This window comes from Pagrus pagrus, assembly GCF_965226575.1.
Source record: "Pagrus pagrus genome assembly, chromosome: 17".
Classification (NCBI taxonomy): Eukaryota; Metazoa; Chordata; class Actinopteri; order Spariformes; family Sparidae; genus Pagrus; species Pagrus pagrus.
In genome coordinates, this window is record NC_140201.1 from 15,273,350 (window position 1) to 15,300,441 (window position 27,092).

Sequence of the window (27,092 nt, forward strand, 5' to 3'; positions counted from 1 at the left end):
GTAATCATTTCATTACTGTAAGCACTAAACTGCACTTTTCTGTACAACTTTTTTTTTGCTAATACATTATAACAAACTAACTTTCAATCATGCTTTGTCATTGCACAACACCAAGGTTTTCTTCTTAAACTTAACACAGTTTGGATTACTTAGTTGCAAAGTTGGTGAAAAAGTGTTTAGAGTTCTTTAAAAATCCTCTAATACTGTGTTGAGGAAGCTGCTTTGAAAGCATATAACTCTGAGCATGTGTAAATAAATAGCAATAATCAATATACTTATGACTCATTTTCATCTAATATATTCAAGCGTTCCTTTCATGTCAAAAATGTGTTTCAGTAATACATTTCACAAAAAAATGACAAAAAAGTAATGTAACAACTTACATCACTATACATATATTCATACAGTTGAACTACCAGACAGCTACTGCAAAATGTAGGTAAACTACTAGTTTAATTACATGTTTTTCATAACTCCCTTGCAGTCATTTCTAAGCACTCATCTCGGATGTTCTCACAGAGTAAGAATAAACAGCACAGCTTCACAGACTGGAAGGTTTTATTTCAGAGAATCACGGTGTAGGTGGAATATAAATGTGAGGTATTTCAGGATCTAAACACATATTGTACATTGAACAGCTAATGAAAAACAGGCAGTACAAAATGCAGCAGATATATTCAAATTCTTGCTCTCAACAGTAACCTTACAAAAGAAAACGTTAAAGAAAATGTAAAGTCGTGACAATATTGATTGTCCGTAAGGTTTTAGGCGGATGTGCCTAATCAGTGTAAACAGCAACTCATGAGTCCCATTTTAGATGATAATTATAAATAAGTTAAATGGTGACTGCACAGTTCCAAAGTCATTTGTATGCGAGTACAAAAATGCAACAGTGGCAACAACATGTATACAAACAGTATGTCAATCTGTCATGTTTAGCCAAAGTATTTCACACAGACACAGTCTCCCCACTGAAGAGGACAGAAAATAAGGAAATACAAAAGTTTTAACATTAAGTAGTATAAATGAAATAGTTTTAGATATATTTAGCATATAAATGTATACTTGTAACTTTAAAGGGGGAAAAAAATCCAAAACGGAAACAGATATTGGCATGTAAACCAGCTCGTCCTGCCTCAAACTCCACCACAGAACCTGCGATCCTTCAGCCATTTGATGAATACTGAACAATTCCTCAATAATTCCAATTTAAATAGCCTCCCCAGGCAAGGAGATAACAAGAGGCGTGTGCTAAATTAGGCAAAGGAAGCATTCTCCTCTGTCTGGCTCAGCAGAAGATGCACTAACCCTGATTAAAAGAAGAAATAGCCAGCCTGGTGCTCCCAGTTGTTGCATTCAGGATACCAGGAGCGCCATTCCAAACAGCCCAGCAACAGCTGTGTTGGTGGGCAAACTGTAACCTTTCCGACACCGGCTCGGAAACCAAAGTTACTTTCTCAAGTTCCCCTTTAGCCTTTGGTGTACACAGGTTACAACATGGGTCTAACCCCTTGTTTTTTTTAAGAGTATACAGAAAGACAAGTCGGGAGATACTCAAAGTGAGGAGAGAAAATCTTTCAGGCCCCCCTTCTTGCTGCCCTGGGTGTCCTCTCGCATGAGTATCTTGCTGAGACGCTGGACAACCCAATTTTTAGGTTTAGAGGAAGACTTGGATGATGACGATGAGCCTGACCCTGAGGTGGTGGAAGAGGTGGACCCCCTGGAGGGAGAGAGAGAGAGAGAGTCGGGAAGAGAAAGAGATGAAGTTAAGATGCAGTAACTTGAGAATTTGTTGGTTGGCAGGAAGTGTTCAACTTGTGCTGTCAACAAGCACATCATCTGTTAAACAGATACCAACACGTACTACCCCCACAGCTAGATGAGGTTCTCGTAATGCTTATTAAATGGAAACATAATCATATGAGTGTTCACACACCTGACACATCATCCTTTCCAATGTGACACCTTCCAAGTATGGTCAAGGAAGGAATTACAGTATCTTACATTTTAGCTCAGGGGGTATTAATACCAGCCACCTTAAAATAACTTACCTCGGTGTATGAGCGGGAGTCTTGTCTTTGCCAGGAGTCTTTGGGGTGCCTCTGTTGGAGGACTGTGGGGTCTTGTGCTTTCCAGCGCTCCCTGGTGTGCTGTGGGTCTTAGCGAGGGTAGCTATAAAGTCCCTGTTCATCCCTTTGTGTCTGGATGTTGTATTGCAAGTGTGGCAGGTGGCCATCTGGGATAAGGAGAGAGAAGGAAGATATTCATTAATATTGCATGCCCTGCATCTATATTCCTCTCATGCCTAACGAGGTTTAGAGCTGAAGGCATACAAGTCACCCCCCATGGGAATTATTTCCGAAACAATTGTGCAGGTTTTCTAAAAGGTCCTTGAAACGACTGTTACATAATACCAACCTATCTACAACTTGCACAAGCTTGGGTCATCTCAGTTATTTTTCATCAAACCCAGTTCAGCCACAGCTGTCTGTCTTTCTCTGGGACACACCAGAGTTTGTTATGACTTTGTCTGGACATTGATTGCAGTGAAAGAATCACTCCAGGGACACGGCGAGCAGGACTAGCCACGGTCGTGGCAGGAAAAGGGCTGTAACGAGAAGTGCTCATGTGCCCTGGGTGACGCAGGCCAGCCTAAAGACTAACCGACGTCAGACTCATCTCACAGCTGAGGAATAATTCACATTGGGGTAAAGGGAGCATACTCATGACAGGGAATCATTCCCTTAACAGCTGAGACTCTTCCCATCAGCCCTGCCAAACATCCCAGAGATTAACTTACCTTTGAATGTTTGTGCAGCTATGAAAATAACTGGATTAGTTAAAGCAGAATGGGAAACACCGGCTTAGCCTATGAGAGGGCAAGCTGGGGCGGTTGCCATGCAGTTCCACCTATTCAGGGTACAGGAGCTATAAGAGTCGTACGCAAACTTTTCATACATCTCTCTTTTTCTTTTTAAACAACGGTTACTTTGGCACTTTACTGCACCTCATGTGACAAATTCTAAGCAACTTCCTGGCCCAGATTACACAGGAGCCTATATAAGGCAAAGCATTCACACACTGGTGAGGGTTACGAGAGCCAGCTGCCGGTTTATGAGATCCTCATGATTCAAGATAACAATTGGCATCCCAGACTCATGCCTGCCACTGTCTTGTGTCCCAAAGGTTCAGTGCCTGTAACAGTAATGTCCTTGTGATAAGCGTTAATAGGTATAAGACCGTTGTAAGCCCTTATAAGTTACTTAACATCATTATGTGTGAGAAAAGACTATGTAAGTGTGAATAATAGTAAAAATAATTGTTTATAGAAGCATTGAAAACATGTTTATTGAGCTTCCAAAGCTTCTCTTTAATGTCACTGTTAAACCTTTACTAAGCTTTATGTTGCTTTAATAAGATTTATACATAATTTATGCTTTTATTAGTCGTTAATTATCTTATCTAATCTTTTTAGCAGCTAACAGATCCAAAGCGCAAACAGTGTATAAGATTAAGATTTTTCTTAAATCATAAGTAATCAGTCAATAAAAAACTGTTCAAAAACAACTAACAACAATCATAATTGCCACAATCACTGTTTCTCCCCCATATACAGCATTTCGCTGTTGCTCTTTTTCAACTTCTGCTCAGTATTCATAACTAAGTCACCACCATCAGATCCAGTGATGATAGCAATTTGGAGACAATCACATCATCCCAGTGATAATCCGACCTTAAGTGCAAGATAAGCGAATGCGAGCAGCTTGTTTCTCTGATTTCTAAACTAAGAGGCTTAAAGCACTAACACAGAATAAAACTCTACTTTTTGTGCCTGGAGAATACTTTTCTCCCTGTTGGAAATGCAGCACAAAGTGATAAGGGATATCGATTGACGACTCTTCTTCAACATTCCTCCAAGCCTTCGGTAACTCCCATTAATGACACAAGACATCCAGAGTTGCACAAGGTTAAAACTGGTCAGAACAGACCACCACTGCAGGGGTCAGCAAGTCTGAGGCGAGGTGTCGACAGTCCTGAATGCTGATGAGATGGAAAACTCACCGACACGAAGGTAGCCATTTCAGATTCTGACAGGTGTCTGTTGGAGAGTTGGGTTTCAAAAAGCACCAGGAGTACGGAGTTCCTCTTTCTTTCTACGTGACCGTGTGTGAAAGTGTTTACTTCATGAGGCTGCGTGTCCAGCTTTATACAGACCAAGCCCCAGCAACTCACCCACCCGTCTTTGCAGAGGGGTGTGGCTCAAAAGGAGGACTGACCAATGCCCTTGTCAAAAGGGTCGACTTATGTGTGGGACGGCCGTTGCTCTGCTGCTGCTTTGTCAGTGGTGACGGCAAACTGGACTCATCTGGACACGCTGTTTGCAAACAACAATCACTACGTGATATATAGTCTGGACTTCATCTAAGCATGTCCCAACACTGAAATGTCGCTCTGCTCATGTTGTTCTGTATGCAAAATGACACATACATTTTTCCCTTTTGAAAATAAAATGCTCCTATTTAAATCAATAAAACCAAAGTCAAAGATTAAGACTAACACACTGAATTAAAAGCTTTGGGACAGTACAATGCAAACCACTGTGATCATTATAAGAAATACTTGCTGGTGGTAGTTTCTAACTTGTGAGAAACTTGTTATATGAAGTAATTTCCTCATGTAATATTGGGATAGCTGACAAGGGAGGTCATCAGAGAACTCCCAGTATCCAATACATTTCCGCAATACAATCGTATCGACCACTTTGAAAGTTTGCTCAATAATTTCCAAATTGACACAGCAAGGTGTTCCACAGTCTAAACATCCAATCATCTCTATGGATGGCATGAACATTACGTTTTGTGCTTCCTATGTTCCTGAGTTATAATGATCATATAAGTGGTATAAAACCAATTTCTTTTTAACTCCTAAATAGGCAAGCCTCAATTTCAGCAATTGAGGCTTCACATTGAAGAGAACATTTGGCATTAACAGCCTTACAATCAAACTCATCATCTCCCCTGAACTTGAAATAACCCGGCGCTCAGACTGATTGCAATCGTTGTGTAAAACGAAGTCATAACAACACAAAGCAGCTATGCTGATGAGGCAGATAAAGTTTAAACGGTGTGGTCTTGCAGGCTTTTCTTGGTGTATTCAGACAGCAAGATGAATTGAAGGGGCTTTACGTAACACTTAGTAGGAATCTACGTGTATTAATCACTGTTTTATTGTAATCTGAAAAATGAGTCCTTCCCAGTCTCTCAGTTGCCTATACAAGCCTGTGGACAGTTTGTTTAAGTTGTTTAATGTTGCTGGACTTTGAATTTCTTTGTGAAGGACTTTCGGATTTTCTGTGACAGTCCAAAGGATGTGACTTTATGCACAATCTCGAGAGCCTCGTCTCAGGGCCTCCCTCTGCTCCGCTAACAGAGAGCAACAGTAGCTAAGATTAATTTAGAATGTGCTTTAATATTTAATATGACAAAAACACGACAGAGGATGTTATACTGACACCTCCGATTCTGGTCATATAGGTGACATGATTTCATGAGAAGCAGGCATAGTGGTGGTCTATAGTGGGTAGAGTGGCACTGTACCAGAGGATCTGGGGTCATAGTGTAGTGTATAGCAGGAAACATCTATCCTGCTGCAGCATCATCAAGCCAGTCATACAATATCCAATGTTTCCTTGGAGGATTAGCGATCGATAAATACTACTCATCTTCACAGTTAAAAAAAAGATGTTTGTCACAAATGGCAGGGGGGAAGCTAATTTAGTAATTTCTTGTACTTCTGCTTGAAAACAGACTCTGAAACCTCAAATTGAGTTCCCGCATGCACAAACTTGAAAAGGTTAAAAAAAAAGAAAAAAACCTTGACAAAAAAAGAGCAGACAAAATATTAAATGAGATGGATTACTTCCTGAGTCTCGCTCTTTACAATCTCTACAAGGGGACTTCCATGCTGTGCTTGAAATGACTGGAAACCAGTGTTCACCCTGAGGGAAATAGGACAACAATAGGATCCTTTCAAAATCTTTTGGAATTCATGTAGAATGTAATATTGAGGCTAAAAGGGCTACAATGCACTACTCATCCTTAAAGAGTTGAACGTTTTCAACACTCAACACAAAACTGCCTCTTGTTATCAATTGCTGGCATAGTCAGTGAAAGAAAGTGGGACATGGAATCACTATATTAAAATAGTTGCACAGCTGGAGCAAAAATAACAAAATACCTGGACTTAAAATGTCCGACTCATTCCTGTTCACATCCCCCTCTCCATTTCAACATTCTTTGAAGTGTAATGATGAGCGGTCTTGTCACATTTCACACTCTGTATTTGCTTTATTGGTATTTAGAACTTTTCCATCACCACATACCGCCTGTTATTTCCTGCGACAATAACCCAATTTCCTCCTGTAGGTCATTAAAGTTTCATCTAATCAAATTTAAACAGGAAGCTGGAGGCGAACACTCAAACAAAAGCTATTTGTCCCTCAGCTATAAATGTTGCTGTAACACATACTGGAAGTGATCAGGGCTGTGGACATTTAGGTGAAAGCCTAGATTTTCCTGGCTTGGATTCAGATGACTATCCAATGATTGCCAAGGAGAAAAAAAACCCCACCATGGCAAGACATGAGTGTGTGGCTCATAGTGGAGTGGATCAAACACATACAGACATCTGGCTTCAGATGGATGTTTACAGCTACAGTGACCTCATGCTGTTTATCCTCTTGTCCTCTAGTTACCACTAGTGGCCCCACTATCATCACCTGGCCGTCACTGAAGCACTGATATTGCAAGCTCAAAGGAATAGAAACCTTCACCAGGTGAAGGTGTGCATGTGCATGTTGGAGAGACTTATCAAAAATATGTCCACATAGAGACACTGTCCACTACAAAACACTGACAATAAGGCTGCTGCAAGTCATGATAGTCTGAAATGAAATCCAGGCGGTCACGTGTACCCGTCTAATTTACGCTAATCCTTTGACATGTAGTGTACGCACTTGGAGAGGAACACGTGAACCGGTGCCACAGAGAGATTTGATTTCCTCATCTGGGGCTGTTGATCCTTCCAGCAGACAGACCTGCACAGTGGCCAGTTAAGCATATGGCAAGGAGGATAAACGACCACCTATACACAGCTGGGAGGGGGTTATTAAGGCCGATTGTTTTTTGCAGAAAGTTGAATTTCTGTTTGGAAAATCCAGGTTCACCGTATGGTCACAGGACAATAATATGAAACTAAAATCCATCAAACAGGAAACACACAAATCACTAACCTGTGACGTATACACAATATACACAGTATACACAGCCTTGACCTTTCATTCTACTCTCATCCAAACAAAAAGCCTTTTGGTTTCTGTCTTACAACCTTGGCATGCTTGTGTTTGTGTCTGACGTGAAACTTGAAGCGACACACAGCCACAGACACAGACACACTTAACCTTGATCACACACACACACACACACACACACACACACACACACACACACACACACACACACACACACACACACACACACACACACATCTCGCTTGTTTAGCTCTGGCATTCATGTATGGAGCATCTGATGTCAGCAACTTCTGTTCATCCTGTAAATCATGAAAAAGTGCAATCTTGTACACCTTGCTAACAGCCGGCTTTTTTTGCTTGAGTCTTCATTATGAAGAGAGAATACACCAATCCTCTCATTTTCACAGTGACTGTGCAGTGAGGGGTTCAAAGCTGAAATCACCAGCAACTCTTTCATTAATGAGCTTGGACCTTTAAGACATGCATCCTACTTAAATTCACATGGATGAACAGGACTAATTAGTGTGATGTTTAAATGAGCAAAAATGTTGTAACTTTCAGTGAGATGTGCAGTTAAGTGCCGTGCAACTGAATCTGTGCCCAGCTCACTGTGTGTAACCTGATACTATGGCAAAATGAAAAGAAGTTAAACACTCCCGAAGGTCTCTTGTGAAAGTCTCCGACCCTAATCAACATAGAAATCTTTGCTTCCTCTGTCTGAGACCTCCCAGGCCTTTTGAGCCACACCTTCACATAAACATAGTTTCCTGAAACATACATTTCTGCCACCATGTGACACACATGCCTGACATTACTCACACATGTAGCATTGACGCTGAGAATCAGAGGACAAATTGCATGAGAAATAGTGAAATGACACACTTGCACAGACACACAAACACATGCAGACCCATATAAATCAATTCAGCGGATGGACTCTTTCATCTATTAATAGCCCCGGCTCCATAAATACCTCCCTTCCTGTCTTTCCCTCTGCTGCCAGAGGTCAGCTTTGGTTGATTAATTTGACCTATGCAGTACGATACCACCCCAGAGCGGGATTATGAGTGAAGTAAAAGAGTGAGTGACATAATTAGGTGCCTGTAAGAGTCTGTAAATTAAATATAAGTTTCCCAAGAGTTTGTGTGCTGATTTTTTTCAAAATGTCTGTATGCGTGTGCTCAAAAGCACACAAATATCTGCACGCAACGTGTGTGAAAGTCATTCGAGAACACATCAATACAACACAATAAAGCCGAAAGCAGAAGAGCAGCTGGGGGATCAATATGAGGCAAGCTGTGATGGTGCAGGCAGCCACTTAGTCACAGTGTCTGGAGGCAGGCTGCCCGGTAAATACACACAGACACCCGATCTGAATGCAGAGATTCTACACACTGCCATTAAAAAGAACATGTCATATCTGTTTCTCCCTTTCTTTGTGCCTCTGTTGGCGATGATAAAGGTCGCATTTCATCCTGAATCTTGCTAGCAGGTCTGTCTCAAAACAAAGCAGAGCAAAGGCTTGAGGAAGGCATCAACATTTTTAAATGATTAATCGCCTCATCCTCAACAAGTAGGATTTATCCAGTTTATATAAAAGAATAGGTTATTCACGATGTGTTATGTGTTTCTTTTTGAGATGCCGATTGTTGAATGAACATCTAGTAATCCATTCAATCAGCGATATCTCACTGTGGCAAAAGGATCATATAAATGAACGAGTAATGGTAAAAAAATATGTTTTGTGAGGTCCCAGCGACCTTGACCTCTGACCTCTGACCACTAAAATCTGCTAAGTTCATCCTTGAGTCGAGGTGGACATTTCTGCTACTTTTGAAGAAATTCCCTCAAGGTGCGCTCACAAGAATGGGACAGACAACCTGAAAACATGATGTCTCCGGCCACAGCTATCACTGCCAGGGAGGCATAAAAAACATCACATTCTAGTCTTTGACATTGTTATCAGGTACAACACACGTTAAACGCCTGCACTTCAGTTTACAAAATGTCTTTGTCCCGAGGAATCTACTCTCAGTTTTTTGCATCTGGAGCAGCTGTGCTTCAGGGTGGCGCTTGTCTGAGCGCAAGTTGAGTTTTGGGGTCAAAATAAACCACACAGCTTAGAGACCGATTTAGGATTTGGAGCTCCTCTGTGACGATTTCAAGAGATAATAATTAAGGTGCACACATGCTGACAGAGTGGATTAAAAGAGCAATATAGCGGTGAGTGAGGATCCAAAAACTGAACAGTGGCGGTTTCCAACCCTTGACACCCGTGCCAGCTCACAGTACGAATTGCCAAGCTCCAGAGTAGACTTTTAATAGTGGCGATGAAACTAAATGAAAAGAGGCACAGAGGCTAACTGACAGATGACATGCTGATAGGGTGCAGCGTCAAGTTCTCTGTGTGGCGTTAACCCTGCTTGTGAGCTGGGCTACAACCACGATGACAGTGGAAAGCAGAAACTGCATCTATTCCTAGCCAAGGGTTTATTGTGCGTGTGTGTGTGTGTGTAACCAGAGGAAACTAAAACGTGTGCATTCTGATTATGTGTGTGTTACACTGTGTATATTTCAGTTTTCCAGTGTGACGAGGCCCCCTTAGGCTGTCAATCACTAAACTAGCTGTCAGTAACTTGCCATGACTAACTGTATGGTTGTGTTAACATGCTTAAAATACTTCAGTACACACTTTGGTAAATCCCTCCACACGTGAGAGATGACGGAGTGGTTCCACTTCCCAGCAAGCCTCTGTTTGCATCTAAAAAGCTCAGTGCCACTGCTACTGTTTTAGATTCCCTCCTGGCCTTCGTCTTCCCTAACACATCCCCCTCATGTTATGCCGTCACTCGTTCCACACCCTTGAGGTGTCAAAACCCTCAGTGGAGCTTTTCCTGTTCGCTGAGAGCTAACAGGCAAAGCACCAGCCAGACATCGCTGTCTCCTGTTTCCTGTCATCTCCTGGAGAGGCAAACTCTCCGGCGACATGACTTCAGCAAAGATAAATATGACAGAGGGATGTGGGGAAGAGATAACCAAGAAAGGAAGGGGGAAAGAAGAAAGATGGAGATAATGTGAGGAGGAGGAAGTCAGGTTGATGAGTTGAGGTAAAACATAAGTGAAAAAGAAGAGAAAAAACAAACAAATAGGGGATGAGAGGATGAGAGGTGGTCACTGAGGTCAAGAAGAAGCATGACATAAATTACAAAGAGAGGTTGGACTCACGTCAGCACCAAATGGCCCTTCTGGGAAAGGGAAGGCTTCTTCAGCCACTCATGTTCTGTCAATATGTTTTTTCATGCCTGGTTAATCTCTCGTTCTGAAAGCAAGTGTTGTTTTCAAAGAATTGCATTGTGACTGCACATTCAAACATGCCTATCTACTTGTCTTGGAAGAGTAATTCTTCTGGGGAACTACCAGGTAGAATCACTAATCACTTACTTTAGGCACTAGGCATAAATTCAACCCCCGAAACAGCATGAATGTATGTCTGGGAGGAGCTTGAACTGAACCCTTTTTTTCTTCCAACAAACAACTCTGCTGGGATGTATAAATCTGGGTTCAAGGAGGGAGATCAGAAGAAAGAAGGCGGAGGAGAATGCTCTATCCTTCGCTCCATTTAGGGTCTCCGTCTCGCTTGTGGGGCAACAATCCAACTGATTTCCATAACCATTGCTAGATAACCTGCCCAGCATGCATAAACAAACCTGATTTATAATACTTCTAAGACACAACTTCCCAGAGCTGAGGAAAGCATATCATAAGCTGGAATCCACCCCGAGGGCGGCACATACATACATCCCAAAGGGAGAGCAATATGGTGTGAAATGGAGGGGGATTTACACCCTGAAGTATAAATACTGAACTCCACTCGTGTATGAATGTGAAGATACATCGGCTGGCCACATGTTTCCGTCTATCTGATGTTTTTATGCTTATACCTTTGTTAAGACAGGGATGTATTCCCTGAAGGAATAATCTTAAAAGATTAATTTAAATATATCTTTGTTAAGTCTATGGCTGAATGAGGTAACACAATGGTGACTGAGTCTATGGTTCACTGATGAGAGCCCATGCATGTGCAGTATCACAAAATGTGTGTCTGTGGCGTTATAAGTGACTTTGGGCAAAATCACAAGTGGCGCACAGTTAGTGATGCAGTTTTCCATAACCCTGTAGTGATTTGTCTGCAAGAGAGGGTAGGCAGAGCTAGCAAAAGAAGACTACAGATGATGAAACTGCCAACTGACTTGCGTCACACTCAAGACATTCTTTGGATCTCTGGGAAATGAGGTCCAAAAACACATACAAATATCGGTGAGGTCAAAGACAATAAAAGACATGACTGGCACTGACATTGCATGACTAATCATGACATAAATGAAACTCTTAATACATTACCTCATGAACATTTCTGCCCGAGTCATTTCAGATAGATTTTCATCAGTGATGGTGGTTCTTTATGGCCAATGCTCAGCTGTCGGCCAATGCCGGGGTTGTCAGTGAGCCTCGTTGGCATCAGTCAAGCGTCAAGCTACTATAGGATCTAGCTGGCTCTTGTTGGCCATTGTGGGTGGCTTTTTGGCTGACTGAGCGTGTCCAATAGGTAGCCAAGCCCGTCACTGAACAAAGTAACTGTGACTGGCTGTTCAGCTAAGCGAATCAATGCACAAGTACAGAAACGGAAAAAGCCTGTTGCCTAAGTATCCATGATTTCTCTTTATGTTTCGCCCTTATCTTTTTGCAACTTTTTAACAGACATTTTGAAGTTGCTGTATTAGCGAGAGTGGGTGGAAAATGATGCCTATTCTGCTTTATCATAACAACAGTTTGAGAGTCTTCCAGTTTCCTTTTTCTAAGGATGCATACCGACTACCACCACCTGGTGGTATGGAGAGGTACTTCCTCTCACACAGGCGCGGGATGTAGGCGCTAGTTGGTCATCGGTTGTAATCTTTGCAAAGTGCCCCAGCTTTCTTGCCAAGACAAAGACAACGTGTGGCATCGCAACAGTCTGCCTCCATCACTGTTTTCACTCACAAGAGGTTGAAAGACTTTATGAATGCAACGTGCCCCGGAGAAGCTACTTACACTAATCTGAATATGTGACTCGAACAACAACTCTCATTCAGAGCAAGATCCCGGAATTGTTTTGACACTTGGAAGAGCACTGGGAACACAAACACAGATATCTGCATCTACAAATACTCACACCTTGCTTTAAACAAACGTCTGTGCACAACAGCCATGCACGTGACAATGAATTTATATGACAGCCTGTCCTGATTGTTTCTCTGAAAAATCCTCCACTTCTTCCTGTGTGTGTCACATGGATGACAGAAAGAAGAGCAGAATATTGTTTACACAGCCATGACACTCATCTTTGGCACACAGAAATAAAACAATAAAATGATGATACAAAAAAAGGATTAAGGGCACATGGTCACTGTGACACCTTATCTAACTCAGGCAAGGCTGAATAAAATCAACAGCAGCATATTCTGAAAAGGCCAACTGGCACGGGTTTAAAAACACTTCTTCTATTACATCTGATTCTCCCATTATCCTAACTATGACCCCGCACTTCTATCTTTAAAGAGAAGCTGAGTGGATCCTTATCTCTTTATTCAGGCTCTTGTGCGGCGGCCCTCTCCCTGTCAGGGTTGTTGTGCTCTGTTCATCAGCATGAAGCCAGAAGGCAAAATAAAGCAAAGCTGTCTAAATTCCGCCTCTTATCTCACCGCTCCACCACTCTGCATTTTAAGGGTATCGCCTCGCTATCACCCTTCTGCCCAGCACAGGTGTTTGTCGCCTCGCATACGTGGCTTGACTTGCTGCCCCTTAAACCTCCAGGATATGACAGGAGAGTGACTGTGAAAACGGGGTAAAAATACCTCTGAGGACATACTTGGGGTGTATTGGTTTACTAGGAAGTCTCGTGATGAACAGGCATCAACATTCGCCATGTTGACCAAAACACTGTTGACAAATGAGTCAGAGGAGAGGTGCACGGTCATGGCTTAGTCTTCTTCAGGGTAGCACACACAACAAAGTTACGTTTGACTAAGAGTGATGCATCAGCTACAACTTGCACAGCAGTGTCAAACCAGTATAAGTTTACAGATCGGAGATCAGGACTTGGTTCATAAATCTGTCGCTTGTGTGTAAAAATACCGTCTCAAGGTATTAACAAGCTACTAGCTAGTTAAAAACTTAGCTAGAAAAGACTTGAGTAATGCATAAATTGCTAACTAGGACACATCTGAAGTCCCATTCAATCAAAAGCTGTTAACTACAAACAGGTCATGTGTAGTATCATGTGCTGTAACAAAGTGGCAAACATAATAGTTTTAGGGATCTGAAAGATATATTAAACTTAATTGCCAGTCCTTTATAAATGAAGATATGACCTTGCTTTATTCATATGAAAACATAGATACGTTTATTTGTTTGAAGAGTGGGTAGTACGTACGAGTTAAAGGTCAGATATTGTAGGATGTGAGATTTTGTTGTCTCAAAGCATGATATGGGACCTTTAAGAGCGAGAGGGATATATCATATTAACACTGACCTAACTAATATTATTTAACCTTTAACTCTAATTTCAATGGCATAAAGTTCATCATGAAACACTTTTAGTTTGTTTCAATTCAGAAGTGTGGACCTCTTACCTTACCTCTTTTACTCTATAACCCAAATGAGTCATATATTAGCAAGCTGACACTAACCTGGCAGTTAGTAACTGTAAACGTTTACAAACAACTAATCTCTACATATTAATCACTTCATGTGGAGCAACCCATTTTAATTTAATGATGTATAAATCTTCACTTGGGTTATGATGACTAATAATTGGATGCCTTTTGAGTGGGTTTTCTTCTATAAAGTCTATGTGACATGAAACCACACAGCTAATATGAGCTTTATGATATGATATCCAAAAGATTTTGGGATGATAACATTTAGTTGTCAGCAGACTTTAAATAACAATTAAATCCTGTTTAATTAAATCTATGTTGGTGGAGCTGTGATGGAGTTTCTGTTGCAGTGGAATGTTGCTCTTATTCTTATGACTTTATCTACATTCTCATATTTTAGAACAATTTAGGTACGATAGACCTTTGAGTCTATGTTAATATTCTCTCAAGTTGCTTTCTGCCGATGATGTCCCTATCAGACCCTGGATCTGACCTTCACCAGTCCACAGAAGTAGAACAGTAAGGGGCACACAGCCACCTCTGCATACAAAATTTATATTACAAGATGAAAACTTTTCCTCCTGCAGTTTGTCATTTGACTTCTCCCGTTCACCTTTCTTATCTGCCTTCCACCCTCCTGCTTCTTTATTCACCCTTTCTGTTTCACTCTCTTCTGTTATTCTCCTCCACTTCTCTCACAACCTTTGGTGTTCCTCCTCTTTCTCCCTCTCTCAATCTCTGTCTACCTCTTTGCCCTCAAAGTCAACAGATGTATAGTGGAGAGAGGGTTCAGAGTGGGTTCAGAGAGCCGTGCACAGTGAATACCTGCATACTAAATGCACCCAACACGATTTTAATGAGGCAGCAGCATTTCCACTGGAGCTTCATTAGGCTGATGTCATATCACTAGAATGGCTCAGCGCCACCACCAGTTTCCCCGTCTAAATGGGCTTATCAGTAGAGTGGGTGGGTGCTGGCCAAAATAAGCTTTCCATTTTGTCCCGGCCGGGTGCCATCCATTAAGAGGACAGACAAAAAGGACCACTAGAACAATTTTGGGGGTTGTGGGAGGAAACAGGGCGAGTGTTGACAAAGCACTGTCAGGCAACATTAGTTCTCTTACAGTTCAGCTTAATGGGACCACTGTAAAGACTGCAATGATGTGTGGAGCACCATAATGAAACCTAGGCACTTTCTGTGGAATGAACACATTCATCTAACGACTGGAAACAATACATTAAGAGGTAATGTAAGGCTTGTTTAATTATAATAAATGATAATGTGATATAATTCTGAACATCACTGAGAATTTCTTTGAAGTCTCGCCGCCCTCATGGATAAGAGGTCAACACCAGCTAACTGCACGTGTTTAACACAATGTTTGATTGGTTAATTAGAAAGACATTACACAGTTTCCAAGACGCTTTTATTCCTAAATACTAATATCAGCATCCGCCCCAAACATCCAACTAAATTCAGGCTGTAAAAACCTACACCAACTACCCTGCTGCCCATACCTCTTCGTTAGTTCTTCTTCCTTAGTTCTTTTACACTACAACTAGCAATACAATTCAGGCAAGTTTTTTCTGCAAGGACAATATTCTGCAGTGCAGTACACCACACAACCAGGTCTGTGGGATTGTAGCGTTTTTTTTTCTCACCAGTACTGAGGAGGACTTTTGGAAGCGGTGCAGCAAATTTTTCTGCACCAGGCTGAGTCGTTTGCCCCTGGCCCTCCTGCGCAGGATGCTCTGCACCTGTGCCGATGGTCGTGGCTTGGGCCGCAGTCGCATCCGGTGATTGTCAGGCTGCAGCCACTGATAACAGTTCGGACACACGAAGGTGCTCTGGAACGGACTGGAGGACCTACGCTTCAAGCATGCTGAAAAGAGGAAAGACAAAACCTGTCAGCTAATGTTCTGGTTTGGAGTCATGCATATTTCTTTTCAACTCAATAATACCCAGGTAACTAAAGTGGTAGAAGTGTACATGAGGATGAGAATGTTGACAGTTTTCTACGATTTCAAGCAAACAACGAGGCAAAGAGATATCTCTATAAGAAAGTTAAGTCAAAGATCAATTTTGAAATCACTTTTTTTAACAGCTGCATACGTATTCTCAGCTGATGCTGTGCTCATTATCAAAACATCAAAACATCCCATCCCCATCACATATTCACACAGTAAACCACATTACAATATATTTGTCTTTGCCGAGCAACATTTCATTATTCTGTTTATTCTCTCAGTAGCTACACTTCACAAGACCCTGTCAAATTAACAGTTTTTTGGGACAAGCAATTAAATTCTCAAAATCACACCCTGAACATGGTTCTCTCTCAGGGAGCAGCCCTTGTGTTATTTGGAGGAGAAAAGCCTTAACAGCCTTACTGAATCGCACCACTACCTATTGATGTGGTTTTGGCTGACACGGACCGAAGTGTGTGTTATTGTGTGTGTTTGATCCCACCAGGCAGTCTGCTTCAGACAGCTGGCTGACTCAGTGTGTTTGGATGAGGGTTTAGGAAGGTTTATCAACCTTGACAAGCCAGTGACAAGGTCCTACTTATGACTGAATTCAGCTCTTTGTGGCTATTATTCACATTAGGGCATAACTGATGGGCACATGAAATGAAATGAAAATAGAACAAAAATTGGAAATAACATATAAGATTCTTATAAGGACTTACCTTTGGACTTTACAGGCCACTGCCTAGGGAAGAAAAAGAGGAGACGAGATTAGACATTTTGAACATTTAAGTTTATTTAAGAACTATTTGTGGTAGAAAAGCATTCATCATCAATTCAACATGCATATTCATTTGTATGTATTAGAACACCTCATTTCACTCTGGAACAATGTAATAAACAAGAGGTAAAGTAAGGTAAGAGTACTTAGACTAATATTGTTCCACATAGTCTTGGATTTAATCCATTCAGTGAGGAGCTGGCAGATCTCCTAAAATATATTTGTGTATATAAACCCATTACAAGATTGGACACCAATTTGGAAAAAAAAAAATTGCGTGATGGAAATCATGCAACTGGAAAAGCCAACAGGTCTCTCCCAAACAATATAGGGCACCGTCCAAACCATTTTAATGGCGTCCCCCCATAGAGCTGCCTAGGATGCCTCCAATGTTGGAACACTTGCAATGAGCTATTTGTGCAAACATTTTAACTAAGCCACTGCTAAGTCCCTCTAAAATTAGCCCTGGGCTTAAATCGATGAAGGGAAATTTCCTGTCCGGCTGCACGTGTGGCAGGAACGGAGGGCTGCCTGTCTGTGGAGAGGGGGAGGTGGGGTGTGTGGGGTCGACTTTAATCCGGAGCTGACCCGCTGGCTGCTGCGGCTGTTGCTGCTGTGGCGTCTGGCAGCATTGGTTTGTTGATGTTCTCCACTTGCGTTCTCAGCCATCCCTTACGTGAGCCGATGCATTATATTGTTGGATAATGTTGGATGCGGCTGGATGGATGACAGGGTGGAGAAAGATTTGCAACCTATCTGCCATCACTCATCCCCGCAGTCTGTGTCATTGTCCCTCAATCCCACTCCAATTAAATAATCAGCGACTGGATTAGCCTGTCAGATTATATAGAAGCCCTGTCAGAAAATACTGGAAATGAAGAGAAGCTGTTCAAGGACGATGTGGTGGAATGCGACTCTGCAGAGGACTGATAATGACTCATGGGCCTTGAACACCTCCTGAAACATTTTCTAGTTGTTAAGAAAGTATTTTTATTCATTCTGGCTGACATAAAAGTCCCCTTTAAGATTGTGAATACATTTCCTGAGATGGTTGCTTCACTACTGATAATCAATTATCATTTGGTGCACTTGACCCCCGACAAATACGTCCTGAGGACGTAACACTATACATTCCTCCTTGATATGCTGTACTAAAAAAGACTTTTCTCTGACAAGGCTATGAACAGACAACTGTGACTCAAATGCAGAGAAGCCGGATTCTTGGTTTGTGCTTCCCGCTGCTCCCCTGACTCACAGAAACTCTACACCGCAAAGATCTCTTCCACAGCACTAATCTTATTAAGATACTTGTCATGCATCTCCTTTTAAGCACACATTTAGTCATGGTGATGAACACTGGAGATATGGGCCATACATATGAACTACTGACCAACTGGGGAATGCAAAAAGGTGGAGGATAGCGGGGGACATAATGTGTTGGCTGTAATATAATTAGAGACAGAAACACTGGCTGAGGCAGAGCACACGAAATGAAAAGCACGTTGAACATTTTATTGCTACCATCAGGGAACACAGTGTGACTGCTGCCGTATTCTGAAAAAACTTCATGATGCTCAGACAACTGGTCGGGCTCAGGTAGCGTTGCGGTCAGTGTCTTGACAATGTATAACAGCACAAACTGACTCCCATTCATCAGCTGGACATGTAAAGAGGCTAGAGCTCGCTCGTATTGGTTGAGACATCTGCTGGTCCCTGCTGAAAGGAGCCGCAAGACAAGAGATAAAATATGAGGAGGTATGAGTTTATTAAGAGGGTGAGGGCGGAGAGGTCTTAAAAGGTTATAGCGATTTTGGCAAAAATCAATAGTAATGACTGTCAGATCACAGTGAAGTTGCGTGACATGGTTCACTCAACATAGCCATCTAGCTGACCTCGTCAGTCAACTGGTTTGGTCATGTAGAGCGGATCTGCTCGTCAATGATGTTATGAGGTGTTCGGAAACAGAAGTAAGAGGACATTAAATACCATAATCAATACAATTGGTTTGAAAAATAGATTTTGGATTGATCACAGTCTAAAATTGTCAGATCGCCCACCCCTAGTTACAGCCTGTGTTTTAATCAGTGCTTGTCCAACAAACGCCTCCACTTAAATCAGAGCTCCAGTACCACCAGCTGATATTGGATAATCACTGACATATTATTATCAGCATAGACAATATTCCAGTCTCTGTGAAGAAAAAATAATACAGAATATAATGCAGAACAATAGCACTTGACGCTGATTAAAAACAGAGCCATTATGACATTGTTTGTCCAGCAGACATCCTGCATATTTTAGTTATCAGCACACTCAGTCAGGCTCCAGTTACCAGACACTCGACTATGATGATGAACTTATTGGAAAACAGCTTCACTTGTCTGGCAACGTGAGCCACAATAAACTGACGTCAGTTAACATACAAGGACAAATGACAAACACATGGAACAGGCTGTTAGCTAAAAACACTCCTTGAAAACCCCAGTTACACAAACATACACATATAAAAATAGACTAATATAATTTTATGATGGCTTTAACCAAAAGTCAATATTGATACACTTTTCTGAAAGAGCAACAATCATATTCAAAACCAACTGTAACCGTGATGCAAGCATTCACACAAATACATTCAGTCATCATCAGCCTGACAGAAGGTGAAGACAGCGGCAGAAGGCAGTAACACGATCTCCAACAAATATGTGTAGTAGTGTATGAGTACCGACACGCACCCACGAAACAAACACACCAGTGACGCATGACCAAAACCATAACCGGAGCAGTGAAGACAGCAGAAACCCACAGAAGAAAACAGACAGACAGTTGCGGTTCATTAGGACTAAAACCATCACTGACAAACACTGACCACGAGTGCCAGTTATTTGAGTGGATGCTGGTAAAAAGATTTTCATTTCTCCTCAGTTAACTCATCAAGTGTGTGGCCAAAGGCCTCAATCTGAAACATTTATCCTCAACAGTAATTTCCCCCAAAGTATGCCCTCTTTATTATCACTCTCGCTGAAGATCAAATTCAGTAGTCAATTAGCTCATCACATTTGGTGTAAATTTTGACTGCAGCCATTAATTATAGTCTCCTCTGCCAAGCACTTTGGCATGAAACCAGCCAGGTCTTATAGCCAGTGGTTCAAATACTCAGATTCATGTCTTGCCTGCTAGACAGCTGGTCAAAGTTAAACATGGTCAAAATGTTCTCCGCAACCACAGCTCGTCATAGCCAGGGAATCTGGGGAACAGATCAATGCATTAAGGCAGCAGAGGACTCACGCACACAGCCGTAAAACAACCCTGATTTGGGGTTTTGCTATTAGAACCTCTGTTTTTGTTTCCGTGCATGGTTCTGCCCACAAGTTTCCTGGCTCAGGTGGGAGTGAACAAAAGCCGGAGGATACAGGGACATGGCTGGAACCCAACACAAACACAAGCCACAAGAGTCTATACTTTTACACACTTTAAATGTGCAAATACAGAGAAAACTATGATAAAGAAACTCTGAGCGCACGGAACAGTACACCTGCAAGTGTGCAGGGCCTGCTTGCACACACACAATCTCATTCTTCCTCACTCACACTGACTAAGGCTTAAGAGGATTTCTCCTGAAATTACTTCTGGCTTTCACTTTCCACACAATAAGGCAATCACCACTGTGTAGGATACGCCACCAGAGGAAAATGGAATAAATTCCTATTTTGGCAAAAGCAAGAAAACCAAAGCAGTGAACTGTAAATGATGAAGCAAATAAGAAACTGGCATTAATTACTATTGTACTTTATTCTAGTAGCAATGAAAAGACTTGACAACAGGAGACTAATTAGATAAAGACAGCTGGTACGTTTGAAACTCTGTATGGGTCCCTGATAACTATGCAAAAGATACAAGAGAAGAGATGAGGCTTACAGACTGTCTGGCTCTCCTACGCCATGATTAGAGGGATTATTTTCTTCATGTAGCTCTCCCTCTTCTGCTTTTTAGGAAGGCGCTGTGACCTCACCAATGAACTCAACTGCACTGAAGCTGTGTAAGACTGAATGACAGTCAAGTTAAACTAAATTCATTGGATACACTAGCGCACACATGCTGCACAAACTTGACCTTTACACCTGCACTTGAGCAACCACTGGACACAGCTGGCCAGCTTTAATAATAAGAAGCACAATTCAATACTCAAACAACCAACAACAATCATGATTGTGGCATCACTAACGACTCCAATTCGTAGAAGACTTGTTTTTTGAAAGCACAAACACAATGATAAACCAAGCTGTGAACGTAGATAGGTCACTGATGATCTGTCACGGCTGCGACACATCCTCATATGGACACATTTACAAAAGGAGTGAAAATATGAGCGTGATACATACTTCAGATTTAAAATGCACAGATATGTTGTAAGCGGAGCAACACTATAAAAAACAATCAAAGACGATTTTTAAATTTTCGATCATCTTTCAGACGAGGTGTGCATGCTTTGGTTTAAAGCTAAAGTGAAGATTTTAGCTTTAAAAAGGGTGAAAATAACATCTTTTCTAATCAATTTGGGATCTCTGGGTGGACTTGGATTACACTGGACGAGCTGTATGGAGCCGTTTCATGTTTTTTTGTTTTTTTCTGTTTTCTGGTTAAAAACAAGTCACCATCTATTTTAGTTGTTTAGGAAAACAGTGCAACTCTGTTTTGCTGATAAGCTCCAGAAATGTTATTTCTGTAAACTACTGACTAGGCCTCAAACATTTGTTTTGTGTTTTGGTGGATGTCTCATTTGCTGCTAGTCATTGGAGAAGCACTTACTTCTATATCTGCTAGGTCAACATTTTGTTTCATAAGAGCTGAACTCATATGTTTGCCATTACTTAAGATTCAGTACTAACATCCACAATATTAAATAACACTGCTATGTTTTTCCTCATTTGGACTACTGGAAGCATCTAGAAACCATTCCTGGACAAACTAATGTTACAATGTAAAGATGTCATTGAAAAGTCAATACCTTCACTCTTTATCATCACAGGAAGTCAATTGCTAACACTGGTCGAGCTCCACCACCTAGCGCCGACATGCTGCTATTACAACAATAAAAGGACTGAAAGTAGACACGCGACAGTACAAGTAGGATTAAAAACAAAGTTTCTTACAGGAGGAACCTTGACAGCTCCGGACATGTTTCTTTGTACAGCAGAGAAGCGTTTAACATGAACTTGGTTGATCTTTCTTCACCATAGGTCTGCATTTTCTGACAGGGCGCCCGTGCGACACGTGAAAAACTGGAGCTCCTCTGCAATTCCGCGGTTAAACTTCTTCCGTAAAGACTTTAATTGACTAATGAGGTGAAATTAGTGTTCAAAGGAGGTTCGCACACACACTGCTGGAGCTGTGTAGGCCAAAAAGGGTTAAAAGTGTGTTAATTTTAATCTAGAAAGACGCTTGGTTGCTGGCAGTTGTTACACGACAGAAATCCGCGTTGGGTCGCGAGGTTATGACGTCGCCTGCGGTGCATTGTGGGAAGTCGAGTGAAGCAGAAGCACTGCGGAGCGGCTGTACGTTTCAGCAGCTTACTGGTATTTTAACAGATCATTCTCTCCTAGTTAGTCGTTGCACTTAAAGAAAAGGCTTAAAAAACAAATAGATACAAAATATTAGCTAAAAAAGAAGTGGGCAGGTTCAATCATTCATATTAAAAATGATTTAAAACAAACTTTTAAAAGGCTTGTTGGCTTGGGTATGTGGAATAAGGTTATTTTCAGCAGCAGTCTGGAGTCTATAGGCTACTTGTGATAATTTATCAGACTTTAATTATACCTACAGCCAAAGTTAAATAGTCGCACACTCATAGACTGATAACTCATGGGTGCATTTTCTGAAATATCCAAAAATGTCAAGGTATTCAGTCAGCGCAGCCCAGCTCTATTGAACAGATCTCCTTTGATGTCATCCCTCCTCAGATCTTATTGGACAGTAAGTATTACCGATGTTAGACGACAGTGGGGTATGTTGACATCATTATTGCTGTATCCTGCGCATATCAGAGCACTAACAACCCAGGTTCCTTGAGTACAGGAACACATGCATTAGTCCTTGCCATCCGACAAGGACTCGAGGTATCGAGTCTACAAAACTCCTGCAGCGTCCAGCAGTGGCATTATTGTATCGGGTATAACAAGGCAATTCTGCTGGGAGAAAGAGAGCTACAATGTGAAATTGGATATTTTGAAGCAGCAGCGGCAGCAGCAGCAGCAGGGAGGAAGAGCCTACTGAGTGCGCAACGATGGGTACCCTCTGGGGTGCGGATATCAAAGGAAGCACCCCGCTCTCACACACGCCCGGCGGAACAGAGACGTGAGATGACAAGACATAAGTTACAAAGAGGTTTTTGTTCGAGACAAGAGGGGATTTCATTCAGCACTGGCGATAATAACAGCTCCGGCTCTGCTCGTCTCCAAGGACTGATGGCCGGGACCGGTGCGTTTTACGCACATCTTTTCCTGGAATAACCACCCTGTATGACGGTATGTTAGTCACCTTCATTTATGATAAATGCTGGATTTTAATCAGTCATAACAATTTAGCGTTATTACAGACCTTATTATGGTTCCACGTGAGCCTGCGCTAAATTAAATATCACGGACACCATCATTTTAATAATAATGTTCATCCTATTATGTTCCTTTTGAAACTTTGGCACATTACAGTAGAATATACAGGGGTAAACAGGGCGTTAGAAATAATCAATACAAACAATAGAGTATTACTCTTTTGATTGTGAGTTTATCATTTTATCACGCTTATTTGTATCCCACTGTGGTTTAAACACAATTAATCTTTTTTTTAAATATCTCTGCTGCTTTGGAGCCTTAAGTCCTCTAAAATGTACTTCTTTCTTTTCAATGCGTGCGTGTCAGTCCATGAAGGGGAGAAAAAAAAAGGGGGGGGGGGCTGCCACCAGACACTGAAGAGATATTAAATCAGTGGGCCAGTCAGTATAAAGCGCACAGAAACTGATGGAGTAAGCTAAAGTGTGAGGGATTGCTCCTCACTTCGTCCGCGAGTAAATCTTCACTTTATCAGGCGCTGTCAGGCAGCCGCTTCCACAGCAGATTGAAATAGCCGAGCGGTGCAGCTCCGCGAAAGTGTAGTCCGCGGATAAACGGATTTGCCCTCACTACCAGGGACTAAATTGACTCGCGATTCGGAGGGAGAGTCGGACACGGAGAGGCGAGCAGGAGGGCAGGCATGGTGCTCCAAGTGCGACCACATCCTCGTCGCGCCCTCGCTGCCTCACTGTGCTGCTGAAATGAAAAAAAAAAAAAAGAAGAAGCTCCAGGACAGTGATGGAAAGGTAGGCTCAGCTGAATGCTTTCTTATTCCCTGATTCTCAGGTCTCACAGTAAAATGGCACACATGAATGTTGCTGTGATGAGCCCAAAATGCATGATCAAAGACTCCTCAGCTGATCTGCACAGTTACAGACGAACCTAATTTTCCTGGAGGGCACAGGAAACCTGAAGCCTGTGGAGCTCAATCACACAACTATTAGGCTGTGCTGTAATGTTAGCAAGTCTTTAAAGGCAGCCTGGAAGTGTGAGGGGAACTGATTTCCCATTAGGAATTCAATGGATGCTTTTGAGTTCACAGTTGTGCACATTTTCAGAATCAGTTTCATCAGTGGGATTTTTAAGTGCCGAGCCCTGCACCGACTCCCAGATGATGAAACCTGCAGCCCCGGCTGTTTTAATGCACTTCTCATTGAGTCACGGAGGGCCACACCTGTCTCCGTTGTGCTGTAGTCAGACAGGTCTGGTGCCAGCAGGACTCTTCTTTCACCTATGGAGGACTTTAGAGGGGATCACACATCCCAAAGTGTCCTGTCAGCATCTGCAGGGAAAAGCCAATCCCAGCAGCCACCATCGAGCCAACCATCACTTCTGAAACGCAACACCAGCTCTGATAGTGCTGAGAAAGCTCAGGAGGAAAAGGCACAATGCACTGTACTGCTGCGTGTGTGCAATTACAGTCAGTTGCGCGTGTTGCACATCTCCGTGATGACTTCCTCGCAGTCGTGCAGCTATGACAACTCGAGGGTCCTCTTCAATCAGTTTTCTCCCGCATGCTAATGTGAGTCGCAGATATGCATTTGTCTGCGGCTCTTCTCTGAGGTCATTCTCCTCAGCAGAACTCCCTGACTTCACACATCTCCTGCTGGAACATTGCTGAGTTTAACAGTCTATTTTCTGCAATGGGTGTGATTATCCACTCGAATTAATAATTAATAGCGTTAAGGTCATTCGGTGAGTCAGTTTTTATGCTGTGTCCTGATAACTAGCCGCATTTGTTTTTGTCCTTTGAGCGTAAACAACTTGCGAGTGCAGCCTCGCTTGTGGACAAATCTGCATGTCCACATTTTCCAGACCCGTGCTTCTTAGTTATGAAGGCATTTATCTTTTTAAATGCATCATTTGGTGAGCGAGGCTTCTCCGAGCACCCCCTGCTCGCGGTGCATTTATCACAGTCATTCTTCTAATCACGCCGTGGATGAATAGTCTAATGCAGGAACGCGGAGTACGAGAAAAAAACCAAGGTCACAGCATCCCTTTGCTCGGAAGAACTTTGTTTATGCGCAGGTAAGTAGTTGTCTTTACATGGCTCCTCGCGGAGTTAACATTCATTCATTCATACACGTTACTTCAAGGACAACGGCTCTCACTCCTGCTTCTACTTCATTTACAGTCCGTAGCCGGATGGCTTTGAAATGCAGTTTCACAAAGCCACTCTGCGAGGAAGAACTATAGTTTTATATTCAACATTTGAAGTAATTACTCCCTCCGTGGAGATTATTTGTGAAGAGGGCTGAGTCACTCAACTGTTACTGGAAGCCGCACATGAACAGGCCAAGAGACTCTTTCTCCTGCACTATTTTCTAACAAAACCCTCCTGCACGTACTGTTCTTTTTGATGGAGGAACATGTAGAAACTTAAAAGGAGGTGATCTGGTTATACGACCTTGTTACGTACTCCTCCTTTATCACAGTTTTTTTTTATAACCAATGCCTTAGAGCGAAATTCTCAACAGGTCTCAGTATTGAAATCCATTTTTAGGCAATGAGAAGCTTTGTGTGTCTCTGAGCAAGGCAGAGTTAGCCTATTTTCTTACATGGACGTGTACGTGCACTGGTGTGTGCGCTTGGGAACGCAGAGCTGCTGGTACAGACTACTTAGCCACACCATGCATAATCAGGTTGAGGAGAACAAAGATGTTAGTTCTACAAACAGTGTTTGTGTGGATCAGGACGATCCCGGCATCCAGAACCCAAGAGAACAGTGGCTCTTTCACAAGACAGACACAGAGGGAAGGGACCCAGTGGAGGGACCGGCTAAGGTCTCTGTAAAAGGTTGTGTATCCCTGGAGAATAACAAGGAGAGGAATAGTGAGGAATAGTAAAAGCTTCTTCTATTATGTGCTTTTCAGAATAAAATGAGAAAGGGTTGGTGTTCAAAGACGTGCCCTGAAAAGCTTCGAAAAGCTTTATAGGTGTACCCAACTTTCACGGTAAAGTGGGTATTTGTAAGCCGCTGCACATTCATTTTAAATAAAGGCGCTGAGAAAATCCAACTGCTGTGTTTGACTGATACCAAACCCCTAACCTTGAGTCTACCCATAAAGGAGCCAGGCGCACGATTTGATTCATCAAATTGTCGTCATTTCAAAGTTGTTGTTAAAAGTAGCTGGTTGGATGTAAGTCTTACACATTTACTATGCAGGATTTTCCTTAAAAAAACAATGTAGACTAAAAATGGAATCTCTCTCCTTTATTATTTATGACCCACTAGAGGTGACCCTGCCATCCGCCTGCATTTTCTTATTATTTATCTGTGATTCTGGAGGAAGATATCTGATTGTCGAGTCTTGTTCCCTGGTCGTCTGATATAAACACTTTGGTTGGTGGCTCGCCATCCCAAAGTATCACGAATGAGACGCAATGTTTACAAACAGCAATGACCAATCCCGCATAGTGTTGAACCTTCCTAAGTCCCACCCATTTTCGTTCTGGGCCCCAATAACAGTTGAGCAAAACTTTCCCGTTTCCTGTTAAACTTATGTGCTAGGTTTGTCTATATTGAAAAGAACAACAAGTTAAAGCCGTTGTAAGTGATATATGATAATAAAAAAAAAAAACAGGTGTTGCAGGAAAAGAGAAAACACATCTTCTGATATCCCTGCCCACTTTATCCAATCAGGACGGAGAACTCCATAAAGAGCCGGATCCTCCTGTTTGTCTGCCGGCTGCCGTTGCGCTGTGGTGACGTAGAGAGGAGGGAGGCGATCG

General features: G+C 42.1%; 1 protein-coding gene across 1 annotated transcript; it reads right to left on the reverse strand.

Annotated features, from left to right (window-relative positions):
• Positions 1-540: 540 nt before the first annotated feature.
• rmp24 (ribonuclease MRP subunit p24) lies at positions 541-22,235 on the reverse strand. Its single transcript, XM_084379242.1, has 5 exons — positions 21,906-22,235; positions 16,697-16,719; positions 15,669-15,889; positions 2,052-2,236; positions 541-1,720 (listed from the first exon to the last, which is right to left on the reverse strand). Exons 1-5 carry the CDS (start codon positions 21,998-22,000, stop codon positions 1,555-1,557), a joined length of 690 nt encoding a protein of 229 aa, XP_084235368.1. The 5' UTR covers positions 22,001-22,235; the 3' UTR covers positions 541-1,554.
• Positions 22,236-27,092: the final 4,857 nt, after the last annotated feature.

Coding starts and splice junctions, on each gene's coding strand:
- rmp24 (XM_084379242.1), bottom strand. CDS start 22,000: ATGCAGACCTATGGTGAAGAAAGATCAACCAAGTTCATGTTAAACGCT. Junction 16,720..21,905: donor GAGCTGTCAAGGTTCCTCCT/GTAAGAAACTTT, acceptor TTTCTTCCCTAG/GCAGTGGCCTGTAAAGTCCA. Junction 15,890..16,696: donor GTGGCCTGTAAAGTCCAAAG/GTAAGTCCTTAT, acceptor TCCTCTTTTCAG/CATGCTTGAAGCGTAGGTCC.